This window comes from Anabrus simplex, chromosome 3 (genome assembly GCF_040414725.1).
Source record: "Anabrus simplex isolate iqAnaSimp1 chromosome 3, ASM4041472v1, whole genome shotgun sequence".
Lineage (NCBI taxonomy): Eukaryota > Metazoa > Arthropoda > Insecta > Orthoptera > Tettigoniidae > Anabrus > Anabrus simplex.
The window spans coordinates 87,369,894-87,397,433 of record NC_090267.1 but is presented as its reverse complement, the minus strand read 5'-3'; the positions used below and the strand labels follow the sequence as shown (position 1 = coordinate 87,397,433).

The window sequence follows — 27,540 nt, the reverse complement described above, 5'->3', positions numbered from 1 at the left end:
TCTCGCACTGAGGTTCCATTGTTCTATCCTATTGCCTTTATATTATCTTGCTCACTATTCCTGTACTTCACTTGTATAATAATTTTCTATTTCCTTTGCTGTCTACTTCCAATTTATCCACAAACTCATTCAATGTTTTCTTTCTCTGACTACCGTCTTAGCTCTGAGTTTCTGAGCTCTTTGTTCTATAAAGTTCCTGTAGTCTGTTAACTTCTTGGATTAATTGGATCCTTTTTTTATTTTTCTTCATCTAGCATCTGTTTTGCTTGGTTTCTCTCTGTGATGGTTGTTTCATCTCAATATCACTGCTAAATTACTTTGTTTATTTACACTTGGGGCTTATCACATAGAAGCCATATTGCTTCGATTGCTGACCACACAGAAAGCGTGTGCACAGCCACATGAATTCTACACGGAATATGATATTTCATGGAAATAAAATATAGTACTTTGTTGCAAAATAAGCCAATAGATGTCAGAAGTATCTCTAAACTTCTGACACTTATAAGTGGTTGATGCAATCTGTAATAAACACATGAACTTGGATGACCCTTGTAAGCGGTTCACGCAACTTGCGAATAATTACCTTGACGCTTATAAGCGGTTGACGCTGGGAAGGGGTTAATACATTATTCCACTGGGAGATGATACGATCAATTCCAGTTTTGTAGAAAGAGGTAGGTCGCTGACGGATCCACAACTGCACCCACTCTTGCACTTCCTCGTCCAAATGAAAGCGACGTCCACAAATGTCTTTCTTCAGATTTCCAAAAATGTGAAAATCACGGGGTGAAAGATTCGGGTTATACGGAGGATGTTGAAGGGTTTCCCAACCAAATCACTGAAGTGCAGTCTTCACCAGATTTGAAGTATGGGGGCAAGCATTATCATGCAACAGGATGACTCCGTCTGACAGCATTCTAGGGCATTTTGACTCTATGGCATGTCGCAGTTTCTGAAAAGTATCTTCATAGTGCTGCGTATTGATTGTGATTCCACACTCGAGGAAGTCGACAAGCAGAGGGCCCTTGCAGTCAAAGGAGGAGGTCATCATGACTTTACCGGGACTTTAGCGAACAGCTTTGGATTTCTTTGGTGGGGGAGAATTGCGATGTTTCCATTGTTGGCTTTGCCGTTTGCTCTCAGGCTCTAAATAGTGGCACCACATTTCATCCCATGTGACGATATGGGACAGAAATGCATACTCTTCCTTGTGGTACCATTGCAGATGACTCAGACGTGATACCATTCTGTCAATCTTTTGTCCCTCTGTCGGTTGATGTGGAACCCACTGCACGCAAACTTTATGGAAATGCAAGTGATCTTTGATAACGACATGCACAGAGCCATGGCTAATGCCGATCTGAACATGAATTTCTTCCTCCGTGATTTGTTGGACAAGGCCATCAGTCCGCCCTCTACAAGCCTTCTGTGTAGAACAGTGCAGTGACGGTGCACTAGGGGAAGCATGTGCCTCCACCTTTATAAATGCCTGCCTTTGGCCTTTATATCAAAAATTGAAATTTTTCAAACTAAGTATTTGTTTATTTTGACATATTATGAATTTAGTGGTATGTTGATTTCTGGAAATCAGTCTTGTTGCACTGTTGTGAAGACATTTCTGCCTGGCAATCTTCATCATAAGGTTCCCAATTATGAACTGACAAGCAGAAATTGCCCTCTACCCTGGATATGTCACTGGATGATATCACCTTTACCCACAATATGTCTGTGTGGCCTTTCTTGACCTCTCTGCTATTGGTCAGTGCTAATTTCGAGAAAGATCTAATCGGTGCTCCTTTCTTACCAACACCACGATTTGTCTTAAATCATGTTGACAAGTTCGGTCATACAGGATCAGTCTTATGTTAACAAAAGGGGATAACTGTGTGCCCAAGAACCGTCACCACAAAAAAAATTCATGGACGACTACTGCAACAGGTGTTACAGTCCCCAAAGAGTAGTCTATAACGAACATTCCTGAAATTCAGTTTGAGCGATAGGTCTGTTTGGTAGATGTTTAAACAGCCAGATGGTTTGCATACTGTGTTCAAGTTGCTCAGCATGTAACAGAAAAGGATGATCGGCTTGATTTCATTGTTGTAGCCGAGTGTTGTCCATGATATATGAGAATCCTGATTTTTTCTACAACATATCAGTTGAAAGCCACATTCACCTTGATGACTACATCAACTGACAATTCACTGTTTAGGGTTTGAGCGGCCTGATGTCATTGTACAGAAACCACCACACAGTGTGTGGGTTATGATTTGGTGCTCCGTGTCCGGTCATGAAATATTGGGCTCTTATTTCGTTGAGGATGCTGCATAGAATCCAGAAAGAGTGGACCAGGTAGTCTACAGAGAGCTCATTGTCACTTCATTCATGCAGGATTTGTGCTGTTTCTGTTATGTCAGAAACGTATCCTTCCAAGGACAATGGATGAAGCAAGATGGAGCCATTTCCCACACCATTGGGGAGTCACTTACCCTTCGGCATTGACACTTTGGAGGTCACTTAATTTATCATGGAACTCCATTGTTGTATGCCTCCTGCTCCCTGCATCTCACAGCCCCAGATGCTGAAAGACCCCTATTCAAGAAATACCTTAAATTACTCCCAAATTACACAAGAAGATCACATCATTTTATGCCTTTACAGTGACTTTTGTACATCAACACATTCAATAACCTTCAGAAACATTATGAATAATGTATGGCACGTGATGTATACTTTTAGAACACATTCTGTACAAACACAATTAAATAACATTTCTGTGTTGTTTGTTTAGGTGCATATGGTACTTCTCCTCAAAACAGTAATCATCACCATCACCACCAATGTTTTCTGTAAGTTTTTGAAAACTTGGTTCAATTTATCACTTGTTTTCTTTAATTGCAGAATACAGTTGCAGTGAAGACTGAAATAAAACTTGAAGATCACGACACAAGCACTGGTGAACATACAGTTCAAGAAGAAAACTCAAAACTTAAAACAATACTCACCACCTTGTAAGTAACATTTAAGTTAATAATATGAGGGCTATAAATAAAGTGGACCCCCTGTGGGTGGGGGACGCAGACGAAGAATACACCCACGGTACCCCCTGCCTGTCGTAAGAGGCGACTAAAAGGGGCGACCAAGGGATGATTATATTAGAACCATGAAACTCCTTGTGATTAGTACCACCACGCGGGGAACACCATGGGTTGCTTTCCCTTGCACGTAGTACCACTATGTTAGGTACCAAATAGGTTTGTGATTAGTAGCAAACTAGAGCGCGACGGCTTTTACAGTACCTGTGATTAGTAGCACTATATGAGCGACACCATGGGATGACGGAACCCATGGTTCTCGCTTTCCTATGATTAGTACCCACTATAAGAGGAACACCCTGGGATAGTACGAGTCCCTGTGGTTAGTACACTTAGGTGATGAAAACCATAGGTTTGCATCGCCTCTCAATAGCGCCACAATGTGCAAAACACAGTAGGTCTGTAATACCTGTGCGAATTTTATTACCTGTGAGTAGTACCATAATGTGCGGAATACCACGAGTCTACGCTACTCTTGATTAGTACCGCAACATGACAAATACCATCGTTCTACTTTTCTAGCGATAAGTACCATTGTGAGGGGCCGCTGACTTGGATTTTGGACCCCTTTCGACTACAAATATCATCAATTCAGTATTGCGCTATAGAAGCAGTCCCTTGGTCAGTAGTACTATTGTTTTACGCCAGCTTCTCTGCATGTGAGGCACTGTGGGTCAGTTCCACTGATTGTTTTAAATTCATATCCATCCATCCATTCATTCTTCGTCCTTGCGTTTTGAATTGTGGCCAGTGGAGGATTTTGGGTTTTTAACTTATCATTTCATTTCGTACCATTAGGGGCCGATGACCTAGATGTTAGGCCCCTTTGAACAATAAGCATCAATCAGTCATCTAAATAAAGTGGTGGCAGTATTGATAGAATGCCATATATAATGGACTAACAAGTACAGTTTCATTATGTTCCTTCAGTGTAGTCACCCGAAAAGTCGATTAACTTTTGCCAAATGTCGCGAAGCCATTGGGGATCAGTGGAAAGGCATTCTCTGTTGTTGACAGCAATGGAGCGCCCTACTGTGCGGAGTAAAGATGCCACATCAGGGAATTGGCAGCCTTGGAGTGGTTCCTTCAACTTCAGATACAGGTCAAAGTCACAAGGACTCATGTTTGGTGAGTACGGATGGTGTTCCAAGACCTCCCAATGCCACCATTGCAGTAAGAGCTTGACATTGTTTGTGACATAACAACGTGTGTTGTCATGCAACACAATAGGGTGATCGCCTCTCAATAAACGTGGACGTTTGCGCCGCATAGCCAGACACAGGTGTCATTCCAGTAATCGGCAATGGTCACTGTTGACGGTTTGTCCCTCAGGCACAGCTTACATAAGAAGGACACCCTCGTAGTTGTTCACCCAACTGGGTTCCTGTCGACATTTCTGTGGACATGGCGAACCTGGGCGACTCAATTCATTCGAATGACGCCTTAATTCAGGCTTGTAGGTTCATGCCCACATCTCATCAATGGCGACAATACGCTGCAGAAATGCGTGTCCTTTGTTGCAGTATCTGTTCAGATGGATGCCAGCCAGTGCATATCGGTGTCATTTCTGTACATTGATGAGTTGATATGGAACCTAATGGGACACAGTTTTCCTCATGTTAAGACATTTCGTCAGTACGTGCCACATTATTTGATGACTGAGACCATCCTCTACAGATAATTCCCAGACAGTCCATTGATGGTCTACGGAAACGAGACCACTCACGATTTAAAGTTAAAAACTTCATAATTGTTCCGTATTGAACTGAGAATCACAATACTAAAAAAAAAAGTATAGAGGTTCCACCTTTTCAATACATTGTTATTAAGTTGTACCAGTATTAAGTTACAACATGTTAACTTTGGGACCGGTTTGAACACATTTAAAGTGTCATCATCAGCCGATTAAGAGAACAGGGAAAAAGGACTAAATCATAAACAATTATAAACACACAACAAATATAAGATGATATTCACAGTCAAAAGGTGTACATAGAAATATCAACACTTTGTATGAAGAAGTAAATTCAGTTAAAGTTCATTTGTAACATGACAGTCTTGTATATTCCTGCTGTGCTGTAATCACGTAAAAGACGTTGAATTGATGGTAAATAATGAGTTAAAAAGCTTGATCCAACATAAAATCTTGAGGGATGACTCGTTAAAAGATTGATCGTGAGAGATGCAGCTTGTGTACAGTTGTTGCTAAGCGAGGTCTTACAGGCATTTGTTTTATCGGCATGTTGAAGAGTGGAAAACGACATACATGAAGTCCTAGGGTACAGTGTAGGACTTAAGTTCTTCAGTTCGATGTGGATATATGAAGCCTCAAGAAAAGGAGACTTAAATAGAATTGAAACAAGGGGTAAGAAATTTAGAACAAGTTAGATTTTATCAGCGTGCCGTGATGATAAAGTTGAGCCTCATAATTTAACTTGTTCTAAATTTCTTACCCCTTGTTTCAATTCTATTTAAATCTCCTTTTCTTTAGGCTTCATATATCCACATCGAACTGAGGAACTTAAATCCTATACTGTACCCTAGGACTTCATGTATGTCGTTTTCCACTCTTCAACGTGCCGATAAAACAAATGCTTATAAGACCTTACTTAGCAACAACTGTACACAAGCTGCATCTCTCAAGATCATTAACGAGTCATCCCTCAAGATTTTATGTTGGATCAAGCTTTTTAACTCATTATTTACCATCAATTCAACGTCTTTTACATGATTACAGCACAGCAGGAATATACAAGACTGTCACATTACAAATGAACTTCAACTGCATTTACTTCTTCATAAAAAGTGTTGATATTTCTATATACACCTTTTGACTGTGAATATCGTCTTACATTTGTTATGTGTGTTTATAATTGTTTATGATTTAGTCCCTTTGCCCTGTTCTCTTAATCGGCTGATGATGACACTTTAAATGTGTTGAAACCGGTCCCAAAGTTAACATGTTTAAACTTAATATTGGTAAAACTTAATAACAGTGTATTGAAAAGGTGGAAACTCTATACTTTCTTTTTCGTATTGTGACCACTCACGATGTCAGTCTGATCCTGAGGAATGGACGGCCGATCTGTGCGGTGCAAATTCATAGTCTCATTCTGATCCGCATGATACTCCTTGACCCATTGTGCAACCATCCTGTACGGTATTGCATTCTTGCCACAGGCTTCACATAATCCTCAATAGCATTCTGATGCATTTTTGCCACAGGCAACCTCAATTTTAATCCACAAATGCTGATCACCTTTTGAAAATTTTCTTTAGAACAGTGAAATCGACACTCTTCACTTCAATGCATGTAACAACAACAACACTCCCAACTGGATGCCCGTCACGTGCACACTACACATTGACGACAGCGCCACCTGACCCCTCCCATATCCTATTTGCTCATGTCCGATCTCCTGCGAGTGTCTGGACTACGTTGCCACTACTTTATATTCAGCCCTTGTATATATAAACGTATGAGAGTTTTATCTGTTGTTCTTATGCTTTCTGTAGTTTCAAATAGCTTCTTGGGGGCATATCCAGGAAGAAGTTTATGGGGCAGGAGTCGCCTTTGACAGTCAGTCCTAGTGGATTTGAAAATTTGGCAGGAGGAGGGCTTTTTGGGCAATCCCAAAATATAATAACCTGATAATTTGAAAATGCTTCTAGACAACAGAAAGTAAATCAGTCAATATGCTTTATTTGCAAGTAGTGGCAAATTTAAGTTAAAATAGTAAAGAAAATAATATTCGCGTTGCATTAGCCACCAGCTGCTAGCGTATTAAGATGATGTCATGTAGGATGCCTGCATGTTAATTTCAGCATTCTGCTTTACTCGGCCAGATCACAGTAGTGAACCAAAACTCTATTGGGTGGCCAATGGCTGAGTTTTTAATGAATTTTGACGGGTAGACACCAAATGTACCACCAGAGATCTTTAACGTGCTGACATCAAATGATTTGGAGTGCTGAGGATTATTTCTGTAGCCTTTAGAAATCCTATGCCACACTATTGGTGTGAGAAGTGTGCGCGGGCTACCCTCCTCCCCCCAAGGCCAGAGCAGGTTAGAGGCCAAATTACCCAATTTGCGACGCTTGACATTGGGACAATGACTGGACATAGGCACGAGTTGGCCGAATCATTCAAGATGCAATGGGTAGACCTGGCCTGTATCTAGTAGACAAAGTGCAATGGTGCGGAAGTTCATGACATCGGTAAAGGATACAAGCTTTTGTACTATGGCACAATATCCTGCAGGAATAGTGTGGCAATTGCTGTCTCGGAGAGATTGTGAGATAATATCACCCATGTAAACCATATATTTGATTGCTTGATTGTCATCCAAGTTTCACCATGTCAGCAACATTACATTGTTTCTTGTTATATACCACAACTAGGATGCCCAGTAGAGGAACAAGATCGATTTTGGACAAGACTGGAGTCATACATCCACTCTATTGACACCAGTGAACATCTGTTAATTGGTGGAGACCTCAACAGCCATGTTGGCTACTTAAGGGATGGTTTCCAATGAAAGCATGATGGATTTGGATTTGGCATGCATAACAAAACTGTTGATTGTGCTTTGGAATGCGCCAAATATGTTCTTCATGAAATGCCTGTCTCACATTATCAAATATAGCAGTGATTGTTGGTGGTCGTAAATCGATTACTGGATGGTAGGATGTGTGGCTAGTGATGGATTGTAAAGTCATACCATGAGACAGCATCGGACCTCAGCATGGACTCGTGTTCTTGGCTTTCATATTCAACTTCGCCCATCTGTCCGACTTATCATCATCATCACGGAATGCACCAAGCTTAATGACAAAGCAACAATGCTAATGGACACCATCTGTCCCCTCCTGAATGCTGACCACTTTGTGAAGAATACACGGAATGAGATTGCTGCACAAATTTGATTGAGTTTGAAGGAAATAGTGCGAGTGACAAAATCAGGAAAGCTTTTAGTGGACAAACAGGTTTGGTGATGGGATCACGAGGTCCAGAGCGCATTGAAGTCCAAGAAGATTGCCTACAAGGAATGACTCTGATCAAGAACTGACACTGATCTCATCTGCTATAGGGAGCTCAAATCTTCCACCAATTGAACAGTAGCAACCGCCAAGGATAATTACTTTCGTGACCCGTATGAGCCAGTTAGATGAACCCGGAAGAACTAATGCTATCTATAGGCTTGCCACATCTCGTAATGCCACTGAAGATATCGGTCACGTCATCCACATCAAGGGCAATATGAAACCCAGCAGACCTACATAGATGCTGGTGTGAACACTTTAATGTGATTTGTAATGAGGAGTTCCCACATCCAATCCAGTACAGAGTGCAGTTTTACCCAGCATGTCTGCTGAGGTTGCAGCTGCCATCCACACAATGAAAAACTGTAAGGCACCTGGATCTGATGACATCTCTGTTGAAGTTTGGAAGGAGATGGGACAATGTGGGACTGAATTTCTGGTGAAATTCTTCAACAAATGTTATAAGACAATGAGATACTGTTCAATACCATGCCAATCTGGAAAGGCAAGGGTGATATTACTATCTGTGCCAACTACCAATTATTAATGAACATAATTCTTAAAAATGAATTTATTCCAAAGTTATCGAATATATTTTTCATATTAAAAAAAAAATTCTTAAAAATCTAGTATATGTATCAGCCTTTCTGTGACCATCTTCAGCTAGAATAAAACATTATTTTACCATTAAACAGTGATGCATTACAGATGAAGTATATACATTACGAATGTATCACTAGTACAGTTTAAAATAAATGTGACATATTTTTATGTAGCATTACCTAAACTGTTTGTTTGCTTGAAATGTTCTTGAATTGACTTTTGGTAAAAATTGTTATGAAGTTGCCACTATTTGATAAGACATATGTTGTGCTAGATGCCAGTCAAAAGGAATGAAAGAAGTTTCACTAAGCTTGTAAATTGAATAAAATATGAGTAACAAAATGAATAATGGAAATAGGTGCCATCTGCAAAATATTTGCAGAAGTAAATAATTTGGTTGAGCATGAAAGAACTCGTTCTCCCAAGGCGATGGTCATAGGCTGACAAGGCTCCAAACTTACTTCATTACCTTACCTGCTACTGTTTACCCTGAAAATGAATCTGAGTAGCATGCAAGGTTTTCACTCCACCAATAATAATATTTACCATAAGTTAAACTATGTGAATTTACTCCCAAAACAAAATGACTACTACAATCATCATCTGATGATACCAACTTGTCTTGCCGCTTAAACACACTCATAAATCCAAAATCCACAAACTACAAATGTACAATATATCTACAATTTAGCTACACTTAGTTTTGAGGTACATATTTACACTTATAGCATACCTCAAGGTAATTGTCTGATAGAAACTGCCTGATGCTACTCAACTTCCGTTGTATCTAGTAAGGACAAGTACAACAACCCTGCTTACACTTGGATGCCCCTTATTTGCTGAGGTCATTCCTAACCTTAATTTCACAGACACTTCCTCTTCTGACTGATGCCTTGAATCCTCCCAGCTTCCAACATTTATTTACACAGGTTGGTCTGGCCCCCTAATGTCACTCCAACACATTAATATATAGGAATTACCTCCTTGGTTTCCAGATGTATGTACACAGTTTTGAAGACCAAGCTTCAAAGTGATGATTTTGTATGGATGAAATTGCTGTCCCTTTCCTAACCCCCTTTACATGAACAAAATAACACCATCACCATGGCAGTAGCAGCGATTAGTGTGTGTGTGTGTGTGTGTGTGTGTGTGTGGGGGGGGGCAGTCGCCCTCCACATTGTGGAGAAAAGAAAAATACATTTTTACTCCATTTTAGCTGCTTGAAAGAAGGAAGAGGAAAGATAAAATTGAATGGTAAAATTCTGGAAGTGGTTAAAAGTTTCAAGTACTTGGGACGTGTGATCAAAGAAGATGGAAAGATAACTGAGGAAATTGGAAAAAGTATACAACAAGCAAACAGCTTCTACCAGAGTGTATGGGGTATTTTGTGGAACCAAGATGTCCTGAAGAAATGTAAGAAGGTATTATATTCAACCTATTATGAACCCATACTAACCTATGCAGCTGGATCGTGAACTACAACAAAACGAGAGGAGAGTAGAATACAGGCAGCGGAGATGAAATTCCTAAGAGGTTTTGAGGGCAAGACTAGAAAGGATAGAATTAGAAATGAAGGGATAAGGAAAAGGACATCAATCTTGAAACTTCAAGACAGCATAGAAACAACAAAACTAAAGTGGTATGGGCATATGATAAGAATGGGAGAAGAGAGAGTGCAAAAAAAAAAAAAAAAAAGAAGCTTTTTCAGAGAAGTTAACAGGAAAGAGACCACAAGGAAGACCCCGAAAGAGGTGGACAGATTCAGTGTGGTAGTGCATAGAGAAGAGGGAAGGAAAACCAGTAGATGTACCTAAAACAAGAGAAGAGTGGTGGAGAGGCAGGCAGTGATGGAAGTCCTTGATTCACAACGCGACCCAGAAACTGGAAACGGGAAATAAAGATGATGAAACTAGGAATTATAAAAATGATGTGCAAACTCTGTTGTCTTTTCAGCTAATTCTTTTCTTTAATTTCTATAATTATTAAGAAAAATACTTAGTGGAATAACGCACAAAATGTCGTTCATCGGGCTAACCGAATTCTACAGCAAGTAGTGGAGACCTGCGGAGCAATGTGTAGCATGTTCTGCGACAAAGGATAGCAGGAGGATATTTTTGCCAAGGTCACCCGCTTGCCGCGCGCATTCGTAGTCTGGCAGTCTCACTCAATGTGCACGTTCAGTCTAGTGTCTCTCACTTTGTTGCTGTGTAGTCAAACACTAAATTATTTTCAAAATCTTTAATCACACCATACTTCTGTTTAATTGTAATACATGTGTAATTATTGTTCCTGTGGTGAAAGTTTTATTGAGTAGTACGATTTTTTCCGTGCATAAGTTGGTAGGCTGTCAACTTTTAATGTCTCTGTTGAAATTCGATCAGAGAACAGAAAATCTTACCATTTTCAATTTTGATGTGTAACCCCTCCCGCTATATCCCCACACCCGGGTACTTTTTTGTGCACCTCCACTTCTTATTCCCAATCGCCGCTACTGCACCATAGAATAAAGTTACCACGTGTTAATACTACATGAGGTACAAAACAGAATCCCAGTCACTTCCCTGTACTGTGTGAATCTATCCAAACAGCTTCACAATGTAGAAATAATGAACGGCGAATGCCATGTCAAATCAGTGAAAAAATGACCAAGCTATGAACACTTAGCCTACTGTTTCATCTAGGAATAATCAGTTCTGTGTGAAATAACACATTAGCTCCAGATTACAGATATAAATCACCATGCACTGTACATTCTCCCAGGGAATGAACGAGTAAATGAACACCGTGTAGCGTCTTCCACGGAGAAAGAACTTGTAATGACCTTGTAATACTTTCATAATGAACACTGTCGCATGCGTGCACAATTATAGTCTTGCTCCATGTGGCTATAGCGTCTCTAAATGTTCACCGGCAGCAATGCTTTCCTTAACACATCTCCCAGCATCTCTCAATCAACACAACCTCGTTCAGAATCGGAGCCTTCGGATTGGTTATGAAGCGACCGATACGAAAATTTGCAAACTCTTGCATTCATCCACATTGATGAATAACAATCTTCGACCTATACTTCCCGACTGTACACCAGGTTTTCAAGCCAGCTTCTGAGCCAGCTACAAACATCACCGGTGCAAGCAGGACCTCTAAACTGAGAAGGTTAGGCCGTTCGAGAGGGCAATTATTTAATAAATTTGGATTTTATTGACGGTTTCCACCACAAGTCACACACACTATACTTGGCAGTTGTTTCCTCTCGAACTCTGTTCTTAACTTTTGTTGCCCTCTAGACCATTTGAGTATGTGACTCATTGAAGATAGACTATTTCTCAAGTTTTACTTTTGTGATTTTGTCCTCATTTGTGAAAACCGTCAATATGGAATGATTTTAATATCTTGTAATTCTACTGTAAATTATTGGTGAGTATGCTAGTGTGCCAGATAAAAATAACAATCACAAGGCTCAGGAATAAATTTGGAATGTGACATGATGTATAGTTCTTCAAATGTTATATAGATGATTGTGGAGTGTCGTTATTGAACCTCGTATCACGGAAATAGCATCGCCATGAAGTCGTGTCCAGTTGAGACTGATAGAATCCCATAGCTGTACAAGAAGTTTAGGAATTGTGCCTCAAGATCCGATCATGAGTCCATGGATGGAGGTGTTGTCTAGGTGATATTTGTCTTGGTAGTAGTTTACAGTTGGCTGGTAAATCAACTCCTCAGCGTCCACCTCTTCAGCCTGGCCAATGTGTGACTCGAAGCATATTGTGGGACCTAAGATCAGACCTTGCTTGCTAGCTGGTTGAGAGGCTATCATGTCAGTACACCTGTTACTCCCATATATCTGTAAAATAAAAATTCTCAAAATTATTTTTGGCAGAGTGAAGAACCTAACAGTTATAAATCAACTGAGTTGAAACTGAAAAGAGATGGCTTCAGATATTACAAATTAGTGACAGTACAAACTGGTGTACTGTTGTGTCTCTGTGGTGTGTAAGAATTAGTAACTAACAAATCTTATTACAAGTAATCATGCTCATTTTGGTCCATAGTTACTATATAACTTGAGTGAAAAAAAAAAAAAAAAAAAGAATTCTCAAGTAATAAATGTCAGCCATAGAATTTAAACACTACGTGGTGTTTTGTTTATTTCTTATCCCCCCACCATTTGTCCCATTAAAATAATATCATTTACTTAACAGACCTTTATTTTTAATAGACATTAGGGGTCATATTCATGAACACGACTTTGAACGGATACTTTACAAAGTCTGCTTTGATAGGAAAGTGGAACTTAGCTCTAAATCTGTTTCATAGATGCTACTTTCTCCCTAGTCGACTTGGACTGAAGTAGACTGCAAAGTTGAGATTTTATGAACTGTATTTGAGGTTGGCAATGGTAAAGTCTGTAATAATAATAGAAAACAAGAAAAGAGCAGCTTCTGTCAAGCATTTTTAGTTATTTCTGATCAGGACTAGCATATCTTTTCATGTTGTATTTTTTTACCTCAACCATCCAAGAAAATAAAACTATTTTCAGCTTGTGAAAACTTGACAAACTTGGGTCCTTTCCTGGCAATCAGTTCAGATACCCTTCTTGTTATTCTGCTGACTGTTGGCTGGTTTAGACTTAACATAAACTAGTTCCTGTGTAAGACCAGCAGTTGTTCACTACACACCTTCCCCACCATACTTCATCTAATCCCAGCAGAGAGTTTCAGCAATACTTTCCTGTAGTCCGCCAGATCACTGCTGAATGGTAAGTTAAAAATGATTTATTTCAAACGTTCCATGATAACCATCTTCTCCTTGACTGTGAAAACCATAATTGTAGAAATCAACATAGAGTAACACGGAATTCACAATAAAATAAAATATCACACACACAGTGTCAATCACCTATATATCACTAACGGGCGAGTTGGCCATGTTGTTAGAGGCGTGTGGCTGTGAGCTTGCATCTGGGAGATAGTGGGTTTGAATCCCACTGTTGGCAGCCCTGAAGATGGTTTTCCGTGGTTTCCCATTTTCACACCAGGCAAATGCTGGGGCTGTACCTTAATTAAGGCCACGGTCGATTCCTTCCAACTCCTAGGACTTTCCTATCCCATCGTCGCCATAAGACTTAGCTGTGTCGGTGCGATGACTAGCAAAAAAAAAATTATATATATCACTGCCTTATACACTACCACCCCCATGACAAACAATGAATAGATATTACTTATGAAAATAGTAGAGTCCACCTCCATATGCTATTCGAGTCACAGGTACAGAATCACTTAGTATAAGTATACTCAGTATATACAACTGTTGATTTAAAATTATCGGCATAAACCTGGAAACTTTTCCCCATGCAACTGTGATGTAGAACAGGGCATTGTTTGCTATTTGCTGGTTGACACTGTTGACACTGTATGTTTTTGTGTGTATGTGTGTCAGTGGGAGTGTGATATCTGGCAGACTACAGGAGAGTATTGCTGAGATTCTCTTGTAGGATTAGATGAAGTACCGGTATGGTGGGGAGGGTATGTAGTGAACAATAATGGTGATGTGAACAATACGAACCTATTCTAAAAGACCACAATGCAACCTTTCCCAGGTTAAGTATCCTTAAATGTCACCAATCTTAGCCAGGTTCGAACTTACTGTGAAGGTTGAAGACTAATCGATTGTGCTGGTTAAGTTGGCAGGCCTGAGGAATATAATATCTTCTTCAGTCTTCTAATTTAAGCAGATTTATCAAAGAGCTTAAGCCATTTATTTGAATGTGCACCATTGGATGTCATCAAAATATTTATTTGATATGCGGTCTTTTCCGTTTTTAGGGAGAAGAGCATGGAAGAAAATAGCACACAAATAAGGAATTATTCACATAAAGAGGTAAGTTGTATTTTGTACAACTTCTCTTTTATCCAAATATTTTGTCATGTCTTTATTGATATTTATTAAGTGTGAAAAATTAAACTGATGAAAAACTTTAAAGGAGAGTTCTAAAAATTCCCCGGTTAGTTTTGTAATGAGAGCTCCTCATTGTATGAGTCTTTTAGTTCTGTTTGTTGAACTGATTTGCTATTTATTTGAGTAGTTATAAACACTAGAATCAAATGAGTTTACTTATTCCTAGGACAGCCAAGGGTCAAAGATTATTTTCTATTTGCTTCACATCGCACCGACACAGATAGGTCTTATGACGACGATGGCACAGGAAAGGCCTAGGAATAGGAAGGAAGCGGCCATGGCCTTAATTAAGGTACAACCCCAGCATTTGCCTGGGGTGAAAATGGGAAACCACGGAAAACCATCTTCAGGGCTGCTGACAGTGGGATTCAAACCCACTATCTTCCGGATGCGAGCTCACAGCTGCGCGCCCCTAACCGCATGGCCAACTCGCCCAGTGGTCAAAGATTTTCATGTAGCTTCTGTTTCTCTACTGTGGCATAAAAAAATAGACTTCTGCCTAAAGCACGACTTCAGACTGCTATTGCCATTTCTTGACCAGTTTATGATATGATTTCATCAGAAGGATTACAGAGAGAAGTTTTGATGCTGTACTTAATTATGTATTACGAATCACGAATCACGAATCACATAAGGGTAGTCACTAAAAAGCTAATATAGCTGCCCTGCTTTTTTTATAGCTCATACATTACTGCCAACCTAACTGGTTACATATTAAAATCACCAAACATAACTATAACAAACCTCAATGTAAGCATCAATATTCCCTTAAAAAAGACAAAGACACCTCCGTACAAGCCATTAAGGCCCTTGGAGGAGTGGAAGGTAAAGGCTTCCACCATTGTTAACCGCGGCACGTGATGGTGTAGAGTGGTTAGCTCTACGCCCGGCCGCCTTTGCCCCCAGGAATTAACCTGGTACTCATTTTTGGTGTAGGTTGAGTGAACATCAGGGCCATATGCACCTCCGGAAGTGGAAATCTCGTTTCTTAAATTTTACGACTTCCTAACGGGGATTCAAACCCACGTCCTTCCGGGCGAACCGAGCACGCCTTTACCGCCTCGGCCAGGCAGCCCCTTCAGTATTCCCTTACCCAAATAAATAAGTTATAAAAGTTAAGGTGTAGCATTGTCCTTTATATTGCTATGTTAAATAAATCACGATATTCATAAACAAGTCCGTCCGTCAGTGTTATAAATTTCTACCCTTATTTCGATACACGCATTAATTACTATAGCAGTACTCATAAAATGAGAGATACGTCGTGAATGGTGCAATTTATTTAATCAGTCTTTGTCAGTAGCGGCGATTAGGGCCCCCCCCCCCCCACTTTGTGGAGAAAAAATAATTTTATTCCATTTTAGCTGCCTGACTTTTTTAAAATTTTGACAGACTGAAAAACCTAAGAGTTGTTTTAAAAATTGCCTGAAACTAGAAATTATAGAAAAAGCAATTTGTACAATCCCTATTGTTTTTTCAGCTAATTCCTTCCTTTAATTTCTTTAAATACTAAGACAAATACTACTGACCTGCGAGTTCAAACTTTCCGATCATTGCATGAAGTTTACATAGTGATCTTTTATATTTCGGGCATGCTGATTCTGGAACTGAAGTCAGTTTTCCCCCTATCACAACAGGTTTTTGTGCAAATTCAAAATGAAAATTTGATAAATATGCAGCACGCGCACATGCAAGATTACTGTTATCACATGTAAAGAACGCTTCTTTCTTGTTATTTTCACCCATCTGAACACTCCTATCTTACACTGGTATACTTATGAACATAATATAAAGATATGAAGTGTATTGTGTTAACAGATCTGTAGAAAGACACAGCCAAATGGACCAAAATTTACCACGCATTAAGCCTCATAACAAACCGAGAATGGTAGGTCTGCGATTTCAATTTTATAATGTCCTACCTTAGTATAAGAAACATCTTTGCCTTGCTTTTCGTGTGTGAGGAGTAGTTGGACATTCTGTCTCTTTAGTAACCAGCAGTAATCTACCAGCATGTTTTTGTTCCATTTTCCTTGATATCTGCGTTCCATTTCCTGTAAATCCTGATGGAATATTTCTCCTTGCTTTTCGCTCAGCATTCCTAGGTTCTCAGGGAAATAGTCGAGATGTGAATGTAACATGTGCACTATCAAACTCATTTTGCAGCCTAAATCTTGGAAAGAAACAAGCAATCTATCCACCATTTGTTTGTAGCCTGAATCCTTTGTGTTTCCAAGAAAATTATTGACCACATTCTTGAGTGCTGTCCATGCCGATCGCTCTGCAGTGCACATAACGCCTTCAAAATTAGCACCAGGTAGAAGTTTTCTGATATCTGGACCTGTGAAAATACTCTCCTTCATTTTGGAATTTCTGATGCCTGGGAATCGATGACACAGATACTGAAAGCATTCACCTTCATTGTTTAGGGCCTTAACGAATTGCTTCATAAGCCCTAGTTTGTTATGAAGCGGAGGTAACAGTATTTTGCTCTTGTGAACAAGAGTTTCTTGTTTTATGTTTTTCGACCCTACAATCCATTGTCTACATGGCCATTCTTTTTGAGTCCAGTGCTGTAACCTTGCTCGACTGTCCCACTCACACAGAAAGCAGGGGTGCTTTGTGTAACCTCCTTGTAAACCTAACAGAATACCTATCACTTTGAAATCACCACACACTTGCCACTTGCGTTCCTGGTACTTCAGTTTGCACAACAGCATTCCTAGATTTCCATATGCTTCTCGCATAATAACTGAATGAGCAACGGCAATGGATGCAAGTTTGCTTTCATTGTGAAGAAGGACTCACTTCAAACTACACTTGGAAGCATTGATGAAAAGTCTCCAGTCAATAGGGTCATACTGTGGTGCTCCTAGTTTTAAGATAACCTCCGGAATGGTGTTGCAGTAAACTAAGGCTTCAGAAAAGAAGGGTGTAAATTCTTGTTCACGATGTCTGTACCAATAGTACGTTGTCTCTGGTGCCAACATGTTCCTTTCACGAAATCTAGACCTGAGTAACTTGGCAGATTCCTTTGTAAGTCCAACATCTCAAACAAAGTCATTTAATGCACTTTGCTCGTACAGTCTCAGTTCTTTTTCAACACATTCAGGGGAGAAATCACAGTCAGAGTTAGTGCCCGCTATTTCTGCATCAGATTCAGAAGAGGGCCAATCCTGTAAATGTTCTGGACGCTGTGGTACTGGTGTATCAGGGCCATGGGGAATGGGTAAATTTGTAGATCGAATATTGCTTGGATACACAATGTTACCTTTGTTGCTGCTGTTAAATCCCTTCACATTCACAGAACAGAAGTAGCAGTTAATACTGTGGTCTTGGGGGTTCTCACCACACAAATGGAATACCGAATGGCAACGCAGTTTGCTTACCATTCACCCATTGTCGTAACTGCTCTGTACAGGTTCTCCAAGTTTCAAGCCAAAGTACGCATAGTAGGCCTTTCTCACGAACTCGGTTATATTGCCCCGCTGTCTCATTGGCACGAAACTTCCACATACATAGCAGAATGGATCTGGACTGTTCTTGCAGCCACGTCGTGGCATGTTGATAGATGTAACTTCAATAAAAATATTAACACTGTACGTCACTCATATATAGAACGCTTATGAAGACAAAAATCTCTTTTCACTACCAAGCGAAACACAACTCAGACTGTCACGGACGAAGCACAACTAGAGAATAGTTGCCGGCTCTACACTCCGAGCATGATAATACAGGACTACAAGATGGCTGGAGGACGTCGAATTAATAAAATAATATGGAAATCTAAATTAAAGCAACACTCTTCCTAACAACGTAAGAAGTGCATTAGTGCGTGTGATGAAATAAACATAATATAGGATTTTTGAGAAAATGTGATGTGATGGGGAAAAATTAACATCGGATCCTGATTCAGGATGCAGAAGTCATCCTAAAAAGCAATACAGGATGGCGGCAATGAAACCATTGCAGGGCAGTGACTTAGGGAAATACTCCAAAAATGTTGTTCATTTTGGCTAACCAATTCGTAGAGTGCGGCAGCGTGCAGCATGTGCTGCGATGAAGGGTAGCGGGCGTATAATTTTTGCCAAGGTCATGGACACAGGTATGATTCAACCGCATTCATCAGTCTGGTGGTCTCGCTCAGTAAATGCATGTATTTAGTTCTGTCTTGTGTCCGTTACTTCGGTAGTGTACAGTCAAATACTAAATGATTTTAATCATCACGCCGAACTTCTATTTAATTGTAATCCATGTGTAATTATTGTCCCTTTGGTGAAAGTTTTATTATATAGTACTATCATTACCACACTAAAGTTGGTAGACTCAACCTTTACGTCTCTATCTGTATTTGCTCAGAGAGCATTAAAAGAACTGACCATTTTGTATATACATTTTTTCCAATTTTTAAGACCTCCTCCCTCACCCTCCCCATCCTGCTCTGCTATAGTCCTTAAATCTGGGTACTTTTTGCTGTCTACACATTTTTGTCCCCCCCCCCCACTTCTAACACCCAATCGCCTCTACTGATCTTTGTAGTGTGGTTTTCAAAAGTTCCAGAACTTAATATATGTATCTTCACTTTCTTTTGCATGAATATGATTTCCTTCTTTCTTCAATTAGCAATAAAGGAGGGAGATTTTAAATATTATTTTCAGCTTGCAGGCTGGTTATGTTTTCAAGCTGACGCAGGAAACATATAGGAGAACTACATGAACAGAAATTAGGTTGGCTTTCAAACTCTCAAGCTCACTGAAGAATTGAGAACAATAATGTTATTGGTTTAACGTTCCACTAAATACCTTTGCAGATTTCATAGATGCTGAGTTGCTGGAATTTCGTCCTGCAGGAGTTCTTTTATGTTCCGGTAAATCTACAGACACAAAGTTGGTGTATTTGAGCACTTTCAAATGCCACTGGAAACCTGAGTTAGACCTACACACTTTCCATCTCTCGAATAAAACTTTAAAACTTTGTACTTAAATAACGAGCCAGCCATTTATCAATCACTTAAATACTCAAATCCCATAAAAGAACAAATTCAATCCAGTGAACCACGTTTGAGTATTATCTGCCATTGTGTTTTCATCGTGTTTTTCACCCCTTAATTGAATTTTAAACATTTCCTGCTTGTATTTTGATGTACTCCTTACTACAACCGCATTCTCAACCCATGAGAGGTCGCAAACGGAGTATTTCTTCGGGCTCTAAATAATTACGAATGTGTAATGTCGTGTGGTAGTGATTATGGGCTGTCCATCTTGGTAACTTTTCCTCAAACTGTTGGCTAGTGGTGGGGGGGCATTTTAGCCTGGCAACAATCACGTTTTTAGTGTGAGCATGCTTTTCATGAAGGCGTAGAGGATTCATCCATGTGTGACCCAATGCGTTTCTCTGCAAGCCGGAGTTTTCATCCATGTGCGACCTCATATGTTACGGAAATTATGCAAACATTTATGCTCAATGTGTGCTTTCTAACATTCTGCATTGACATGGCAAATGAAGGAATTCAGAGATTGTTGGACAGTGTAGAATGTGAGGATTGGCAAGATCGGCGGATGATGTTATTCTTAATAGTGTAATAAATAAGTTACAAGATTGTGAGCAACTGCAAAATGACCAGGTGTTTAGGGGTTGTAGTAAAGATGTAAAGGAGAGGGCTTATAAGTCTCTGGTAAGGCCCCAACTAGAGTATGGTTTCAGTGAATGGGACTCTCACCAGGATTACTTGATTCAAGAACTGGAAAAAATCCAAAGCATACCTGCCAACCCTTCCGATTTACTCGGAAAGTTTCCTTTTTTAAACTCGTCTTCCGATTTTCCGATTTAGTTTTTACTTCTTCCTATTTTTGAGCAATATAACCTCCAGTATGGTAAATACTCTTCCCCTAGGATAAAATGTGCGCTTGTGTAATTTACGCAACCTTATTTTCAAACTTACTTATTTGATGCCTTATTTGGCGAGTGTATCGTTCGTCGCCTTTGTGTATCGTATTTCCCACTCATTACAGCACCATATGTGTTTGACAACTGGGAATTCGCGACGGCATTCGTCTTAGAAGCGAGAGAGGCTAGCGCGCGCTAGCGACTCTGTTAATCGGGACGAAAGATTAAGTTTCTTATTGTGTGGATCGCGCACTGTTAACATCGTTTCTGTGCCTAGTTTCCTTGCAGCTGTACGCCACATGTGTTTTTCCTTTTTATTTTTTGCGGTTCTGTGCTTTTTCGCCTGTCAAAGTCGCGTATTAATAATGTATGAGACATATTGATCTGTTTTGTATGTGCTAGTTTTGCGTACTTCAGAGCATTTGTGTACATTCTTAGTTCATAATTTTAATGAGTTGAATGTATTTCAGAGAGTTGTGTCGGCGACAGTTTCTGGTATTGTCTCTTCATATTATGGCCACAAAACATAACACACATGTGTTCAGAGATACCTATAAAATTGAATATTTAATTTTCATGTTACAAATAAAGGAACTATGATGCATTTTGTTTCGTGTTTGTTACTTTTTCTTTTAAGCATTTGTACGTTTTCTCACTATAATATTTTAAATTTAATGGTCAATTCGCCTTGTGACTGTAGATATGGATGTCTTTTATGTTGTCCTTTTTTGAGACCATGACGTAATATATGCGGTGAAATCAAAGATTTTAAAATCTTCCTATATTTGATTTCTAAGAGTTGGCAGGTATGCCAAAGAGAGCAGCTCGATTTGTTCTGGGTGATTTCCAACAAAAGAGTAGCGTTACAAAAATGTTGCAAAGTTTGGGCTGGGAAGAACTGGGAGAAAGAAGATGAGCTGCTCGACTGAGTGGTATGTTCTGAGCTGTCATCGGAGAAATGGCGTGGAATGACATTAGTAGACTAATAAGTTGGAGTGGTGTCTTTAAAAGTAGGAAAGATCACAATATGAAGATAAAGTTGGAATACAAGAGGACAAATTGGGGCAAATATTCACATGTAGGAAGGGGAGTTAGGGATTGGAATAACTTACCAAGGGAGATGATCAATAAATTTCCAATGTCATTGAAATCATTTAAGAAAAGGCTAGGAAAACAACAGATAGGGAATCTGCCACCTGGGCAACTGCCCTAAATGCAGATCAGTATTGACTGATTGACTGATATTGATTGATACTGAACTGCCAAATGCAAATAGGGAAGGTTCGCTGAAGAGGCAGAAGAGATGCCATATGATGGAGTAAATGATGATGATGATTATGATGATGCCAATGTGATGGAAGACGACTCCCATTCTGAAATTTCTGTTGATGAATTACAGGAAATAGGCAAAACCAGGAAGTAAATGTAAAAAACGAACCCGTACTGGAAGAAATGGGACAACACACTTGAACGTTCATACACCACCTAAAAATGTTAGGAATGTTGCTCACAATAAAATATGAACTCATTTACCTCACGTGCGGAGACAAGCCTTTCAAGTATACACTCCACTAGATGTGTGGAAACTGTTTTTCGCTGATGATATGGCAAGTGACATAACCAAATTTACAACGTATGGATAGAGAAAAATCGAAGTAATTACTCACGGGAAAGAGACACTGTGAACACGACTGCAGAAATTCAAGCCGTCTTTGGTCTTTTGTGTTCAGGAATTCTGAGGGCTTCCCACCTGTCTTTGAAAGATCTTTCGGCATCAGATGGCACTGGTGTGGAATTCTTTCAAAATTGTGTGGCTCTCTAGTGTTTCAAGTTCTTACTGTGAGCTCCTCTTAGATTTGGTGTTATAAGTAGTAGAGATCAATGAAAATCACTTGATAAACTTGCACCAATCCGAGAAGTGCTTAAGAAATTTGTGGACAACTGCCAGAGCCATATTGTAATTAGTTGTCTCACGCATTGTTACAGTAGGATATTATTGTGTTTTCTATACTACTTCTGTATAATATGCATAGCTTTATAAAAATTCTGTTGCCGTTAGAATAAATTTTAACAATCAAAGCAAACCAAACCCCATGGTGCAACAGCCCCAAAGGGCCATGGTCTACCAAGCAACTGCTGCTCAGCCCGAAGGCCTGCAGATTACCGGGTGTCGTGTGGTCAGCATGACAGATCCTCTCGGCTGTTCTTTTTGGCTTTCTAGACCAGGGCCGCCATCTTACCATCGGATAGCTCCTCAATTGTAATCACATAGGCTGAGTGGACCTCGAACCAATCCTCAGATGCAGGTAAAATTCCCTGACCTGGCCAGTAATCAAACCCGGGACCTCAGGGTACGAGGCAGGTGCGCTATTCCTACACTGCAGGGCTGGCAAATTTTAACAGTTCTAGGTTTAATTTTGAAAAAGGTATGAAAAATTGAATTAACACAGTCATATGATGCCTATGAGTATTTATTTATGTTACTGAAATATTCTAGCTATAAAGAAATATCAGTTGTGACACATATATATTATAAGTGAAGCTCTATTTGTCTTTATAATGATCACGGAGGAGAACTGCGTGAGCGACCTCTGGTGTTCGAACATTCTGCACGCCCTCTCATGGGTTGAAAGGAGAGAGAGAGAGAGAGAGAGAGAGATCTGGATTGTATGATTTTTTGAGATTTCTAAAAGTTCAAGAACTTACCATGTTGAACCTATTCCTTATGTTTGAATGTTGTTTTCTTCTTTCTTCAATAAGCAGTAAGAGAGGGACAGTTTTTAAACATATTTTCACTTGCAGGCTGGTTGTATCTCAAGCTTACTGCATTAGGGAAACACAGGAAATGAACACGGGCACTAATGAGTCAAACTACATCAATTTTTTTTTTTTTCTTCTATTGGCTTTAAGCCACATGCCAGCAATTTCAGAAATAATTTCTTCACATTTCCAATTAGTCTACCTACATCTGGAAAGTGGTGCCTTACTTCCTCTGCAATTCTGTGACAAGAATGTGCCAAACAGGTTACATATACCTGGATCTGGGGGCTGGTCCAAAGTCCACTCAGCCTATGTGATTACAATTGAGTAGCTATCTGACGGTGAGATGGCGGCTGCTGTCTAGGAAGCCAAGTATAATGGCCGAGAGGATTCGTAGTGCTGACCATATGACACCTCGTACTCTGCAGGTCTTGGGTTGAGCAGCAGTTGTTTGGTAGGCTATGGCTCTTCGGGGCTGTTGCACCATGGGGTTTGGTTTTTATTGGCTTTAAGTCACACCAATTGAAGACAGGTCTTATGATGACATTGAGATAGGAGATGCCTAGGACTGGAATGGAAGAAAGCGATCATTGCCTTAATTGAGGTACAGCCACAGCATTTGCTTGGAGTGAAAATGGAAAAACCACCATTTTCAGATCTGCCGACTGTGGGGGTCGAATCTACCATCTTCCGAATGCAAGCTCACAGTGATGTGAGTGAACTCGACAGCCATGTCACTCAGTTTCTCATGATTTGTAATACCACATGGGACTTACTGTCCTAAATTAGACACAGTTTGGACTTTAACCTGAAGGCAACTCACTTACCTGTATATAGATCTTCAATTCTTCAGTTACTTACCTGTATACTGAGCCCCAGTTGAAGCGCTCATATAATTAATCAGTCATCTATTCGAACGTATAAAGAAGATTTTATTTTATTAAGTACTAGTAACTGGCAGGGAACATCTGCATTCAGCAGCACATGTCGCAATTTCTGCAGGGAGCTTGGAGCTCAGGTTTGTTTCCTCGCCATCTAAGTTTAGAAGGAGGAATTTCAACATGACGTACCCAAAGTAGAACAAGGAAATAATAGAACTCCAATGCCCAGACTAACGGGAAACATTTCGGAGGCCCGGCGAGAGGCTACAGGAGCTGGAAATATACGTTTGAAGTAAGCATCACAAGCGCGATGTGCTGGACCAATGATATTATAGCATCACTGTCATTTTGGCTAAGCATTGGTCTGTGCAAGTGATGGCCCCGATCAGGGATACAACGGCGTCTTAGAAGATGAATTGATAAAAGCGATAAGTGGATGGACTAGCTATTCTATTATTCGGCAAGATTCTGTGCAGGTAACATTGAGAGAAGTATTATTTACGTGAGTGCGGGTCAGAACATATGTTTCTTGATCGTGTGGGGACATGAACTTTGGTTTAAGACATTCAGTCCGCATTTCAATTATTCAAGATGTAAAACTTTTGAGAATGGCTTCTATATTTCGATTTCCGAAGGGAAGAACAGTTTCCAGATAGTCATTCAATGTTTAGTCGCTTGCCAGTGTAAACAGATTTTACGAGGACATCAAATTCAGTAATTTCCAGTCCTGCATTTAAATGTTCAGTAGTTGACCTAGTTACGGGATTAGATAAGAAGTTGTTCCGCGACAGAATGGGAACTGGTTTCACAGTCAGTGGAAATTACCCCGGCTGTAGTATTCTAGTAACTGGTGGGTTAATCTTGACCCAGTTTCCTATACCATGAATGAGGGGATGTTTTAAATAACATCCAGGAGCAGCGATGGAGACTACAAGATCACAACTTCGATGCCAGGAGAATGGAGACCCAAGGGCTGGCCCAGTTCTTTACTGAAGGCACCACTTTCGATATGGCTGGCTAAAACGATGGGTGCCGGCTATCCCAAAGGCAGGCGGCGATAAGTCAACGAAATAGCTCAGTACAGAATTTTCAAGCACAATGTGAGTGTGAACGTGTTTTAATGTTGCAAAAGGGGATAGGTTAGTTTTGATATTCAATTTCAGCAGATTTAGCTTTGGTTTGGAAAGCCTATGTCCTATATAAAGTAAATGTTAGGAAGCTTGTTTATGTAAATATAATTGTAACATAAATGTGGAACCTTTGCATAAGGTCACAGTTTGCTTTCTTTTCATTTTTATGCAGATTCTTAGTGGAGTGGTTAGTGTCATTTCGTTTAAGAGTCAGTTTCTTATTTTAGCCTCATGAATTTTGATTTGTTTCCTATGATGTTCGAGATGCAGTGTGCATCTCGGGGCTTAAATGTAAATGTAAATAAGAATTTCAAATCAAAGTCAGGAAGGACTAGATGAAATTATTATTAATGGGAGCTCAAAGTCTACGGAAACATGCCATCACATTTCCTGGGATTTATTGCATGATGTGTGAATGAGAATGTGTGGGACGGTGGAGTTTGGATCCACAAATTTTGATAGTGTCATCTTCTTACTACTTTGAATATCAAGATGAGTGTAAATTAGTAATTGATTCACGAGTTCCTCAAACCTCAGTTTCGTATTTCAAGTTCACAATAATTAGAATCAATTTTCTGTAAATTTATTATTATTTTTAATGCGAATTCTCGAGTTGTAAGGATGAGATATTTCAATAACTTTCTGATGTTCAGACATGAACGATTGTCTATGTGACAATTTTCTAGTTTCAGATTGTGATATTTATTACAGAGTTGGCCACTTTATTATTCATGTTTGACTTTACGAGCATGAGTGCTTTGATTTGTGACCAGCGCGGTCTTGTTTCTTTTCATGTGAGCGAATGTTAGACGACGTCATTTCATATAGGCCTACTTATTCAGTTTTAGCAACTTTAGGACAAGTGCTATGGCTTAGTGTGATTTTGAGTAAGAGGAGGCATACTCATTTGGAAATGCCTGCATTTTATGATTGTGTGACTTGCCTCGGGTAGACTGTTGAGCAGCATGTGCAAAGGGTTGGACCCTGTATTTTTTAAAATTTTGTTGCTTTATTTTGGGAGACTGAATCTCCACTTTTGTGTCACTCCGCTGTGTGCTGCTGAGGGTGGGAACTATGTCTACCGAGGAGAGTTTTATTTTAGCGGCCTATATTTCGTGATTTTATTTGATATTTTGTCCATGTTACTACGGTTGTTGCAGTAGACGAGATTTTTATAACACAATGTTTAGTTTGGATTTTCTTTAATGATATAACTGTGCTGAGGAATATTTTTGTGTCATGTAACCTATTTCAGGAACCAACGTTGAAATATGTGTTGAAAGTTAAAGCCTACTCTGTTATTTTTATGAATAATTGCCATGTAATTTATATCCGGAATCCACTTGTTTTGTGCGTGTCGTTATAAAGTCAACCAGTTGATTGATTTTGTGTTATGTAATTTATTTCAGGAACCTACGCTGAATAGGAAGTGTTGCTTAAAGTGTAAATTTATCTCTTTATATTTTCCATCAAGTTTTTGAGTGAGTGAGGATTGCTTTTCTTGGTGAGCCCTGGAAAATATGGCATCATGTTTTTGTTTCTTTGAATGTGCATATTTGCCTTTTATGTGATTTTATTGTGTATGGTTCCAATCCACAGTACCATATTTGTTGTGCTCCTGAGGTTGCTTGCGCAAACACAATATAAAAACCGTGTTTGCCACCAAAACTAAAATTGCTAACAGTCTGGATAAAACCAAAGACAAATTATCCCCACTTTTACATCCTGGGGTATACAAAATTCCCTGTACTTGCGGTAAGGTATACATTGGCCAACATGCCGGTCCATTGGTACTCGAATCTAGGAACATGAACTTCAAACAGCCAGACAAATCAGCAATAGCTGAGCATGGTCTATTGTCGGGTCATGATGTCATGTTCCAGGATGCTCGAGTTCTCACTCACACTAGACACTACAGGTCCAGGATTATATGGGAAGTTGTGGAAATATGTAGAAATCCTAACAATTTCAACAGGGACACTGGCTATCAATTAAGTAATACCTCGTTGCCAGCCATTAGCGATTTATGTAGGTAGTTCCCTTCCCTGTTCCTTCACTAATTGTTATTTCGTTTCGGTGTTTTCCAAATTCGTACCTTCCTCATCGCCAGATGATCCATTCCAGGCTTGTATCAATGTCATTCCTTCATATGTGCATACGCCTGTTATGTTATGTGACCCTCTC

At 39.7% G+C, this 27,540-nt stretch overlaps 1 protein-coding gene across 2 annotated transcripts in view; it reads left to right on the top strand.

Moving 5' to 3' along the window:
* The window catches only part of LOC136867039 (uncharacterized), a 121,480-nt gene that overhangs the window by 52,665 nt on the left and 41,275 nt on the right, over positions 1 to 27,540 (top strand). For both annotated transcript variants that reach the window (XM_068227002.1, XM_067144139.2), the window contains exons 3-4: positions 2,902 to 3,011; positions 14,567 to 14,621. In XM_068227002.1, coding sequence (XP_068083103.1) covers positions 2,902 to 3,011; positions 14,567 to 14,621 — 165 coding nt within the window. The remainder of the gene's footprint in view (positions 1 to 2,901; positions 3,012 to 14,566; positions 14,622 to 27,540) is intronic.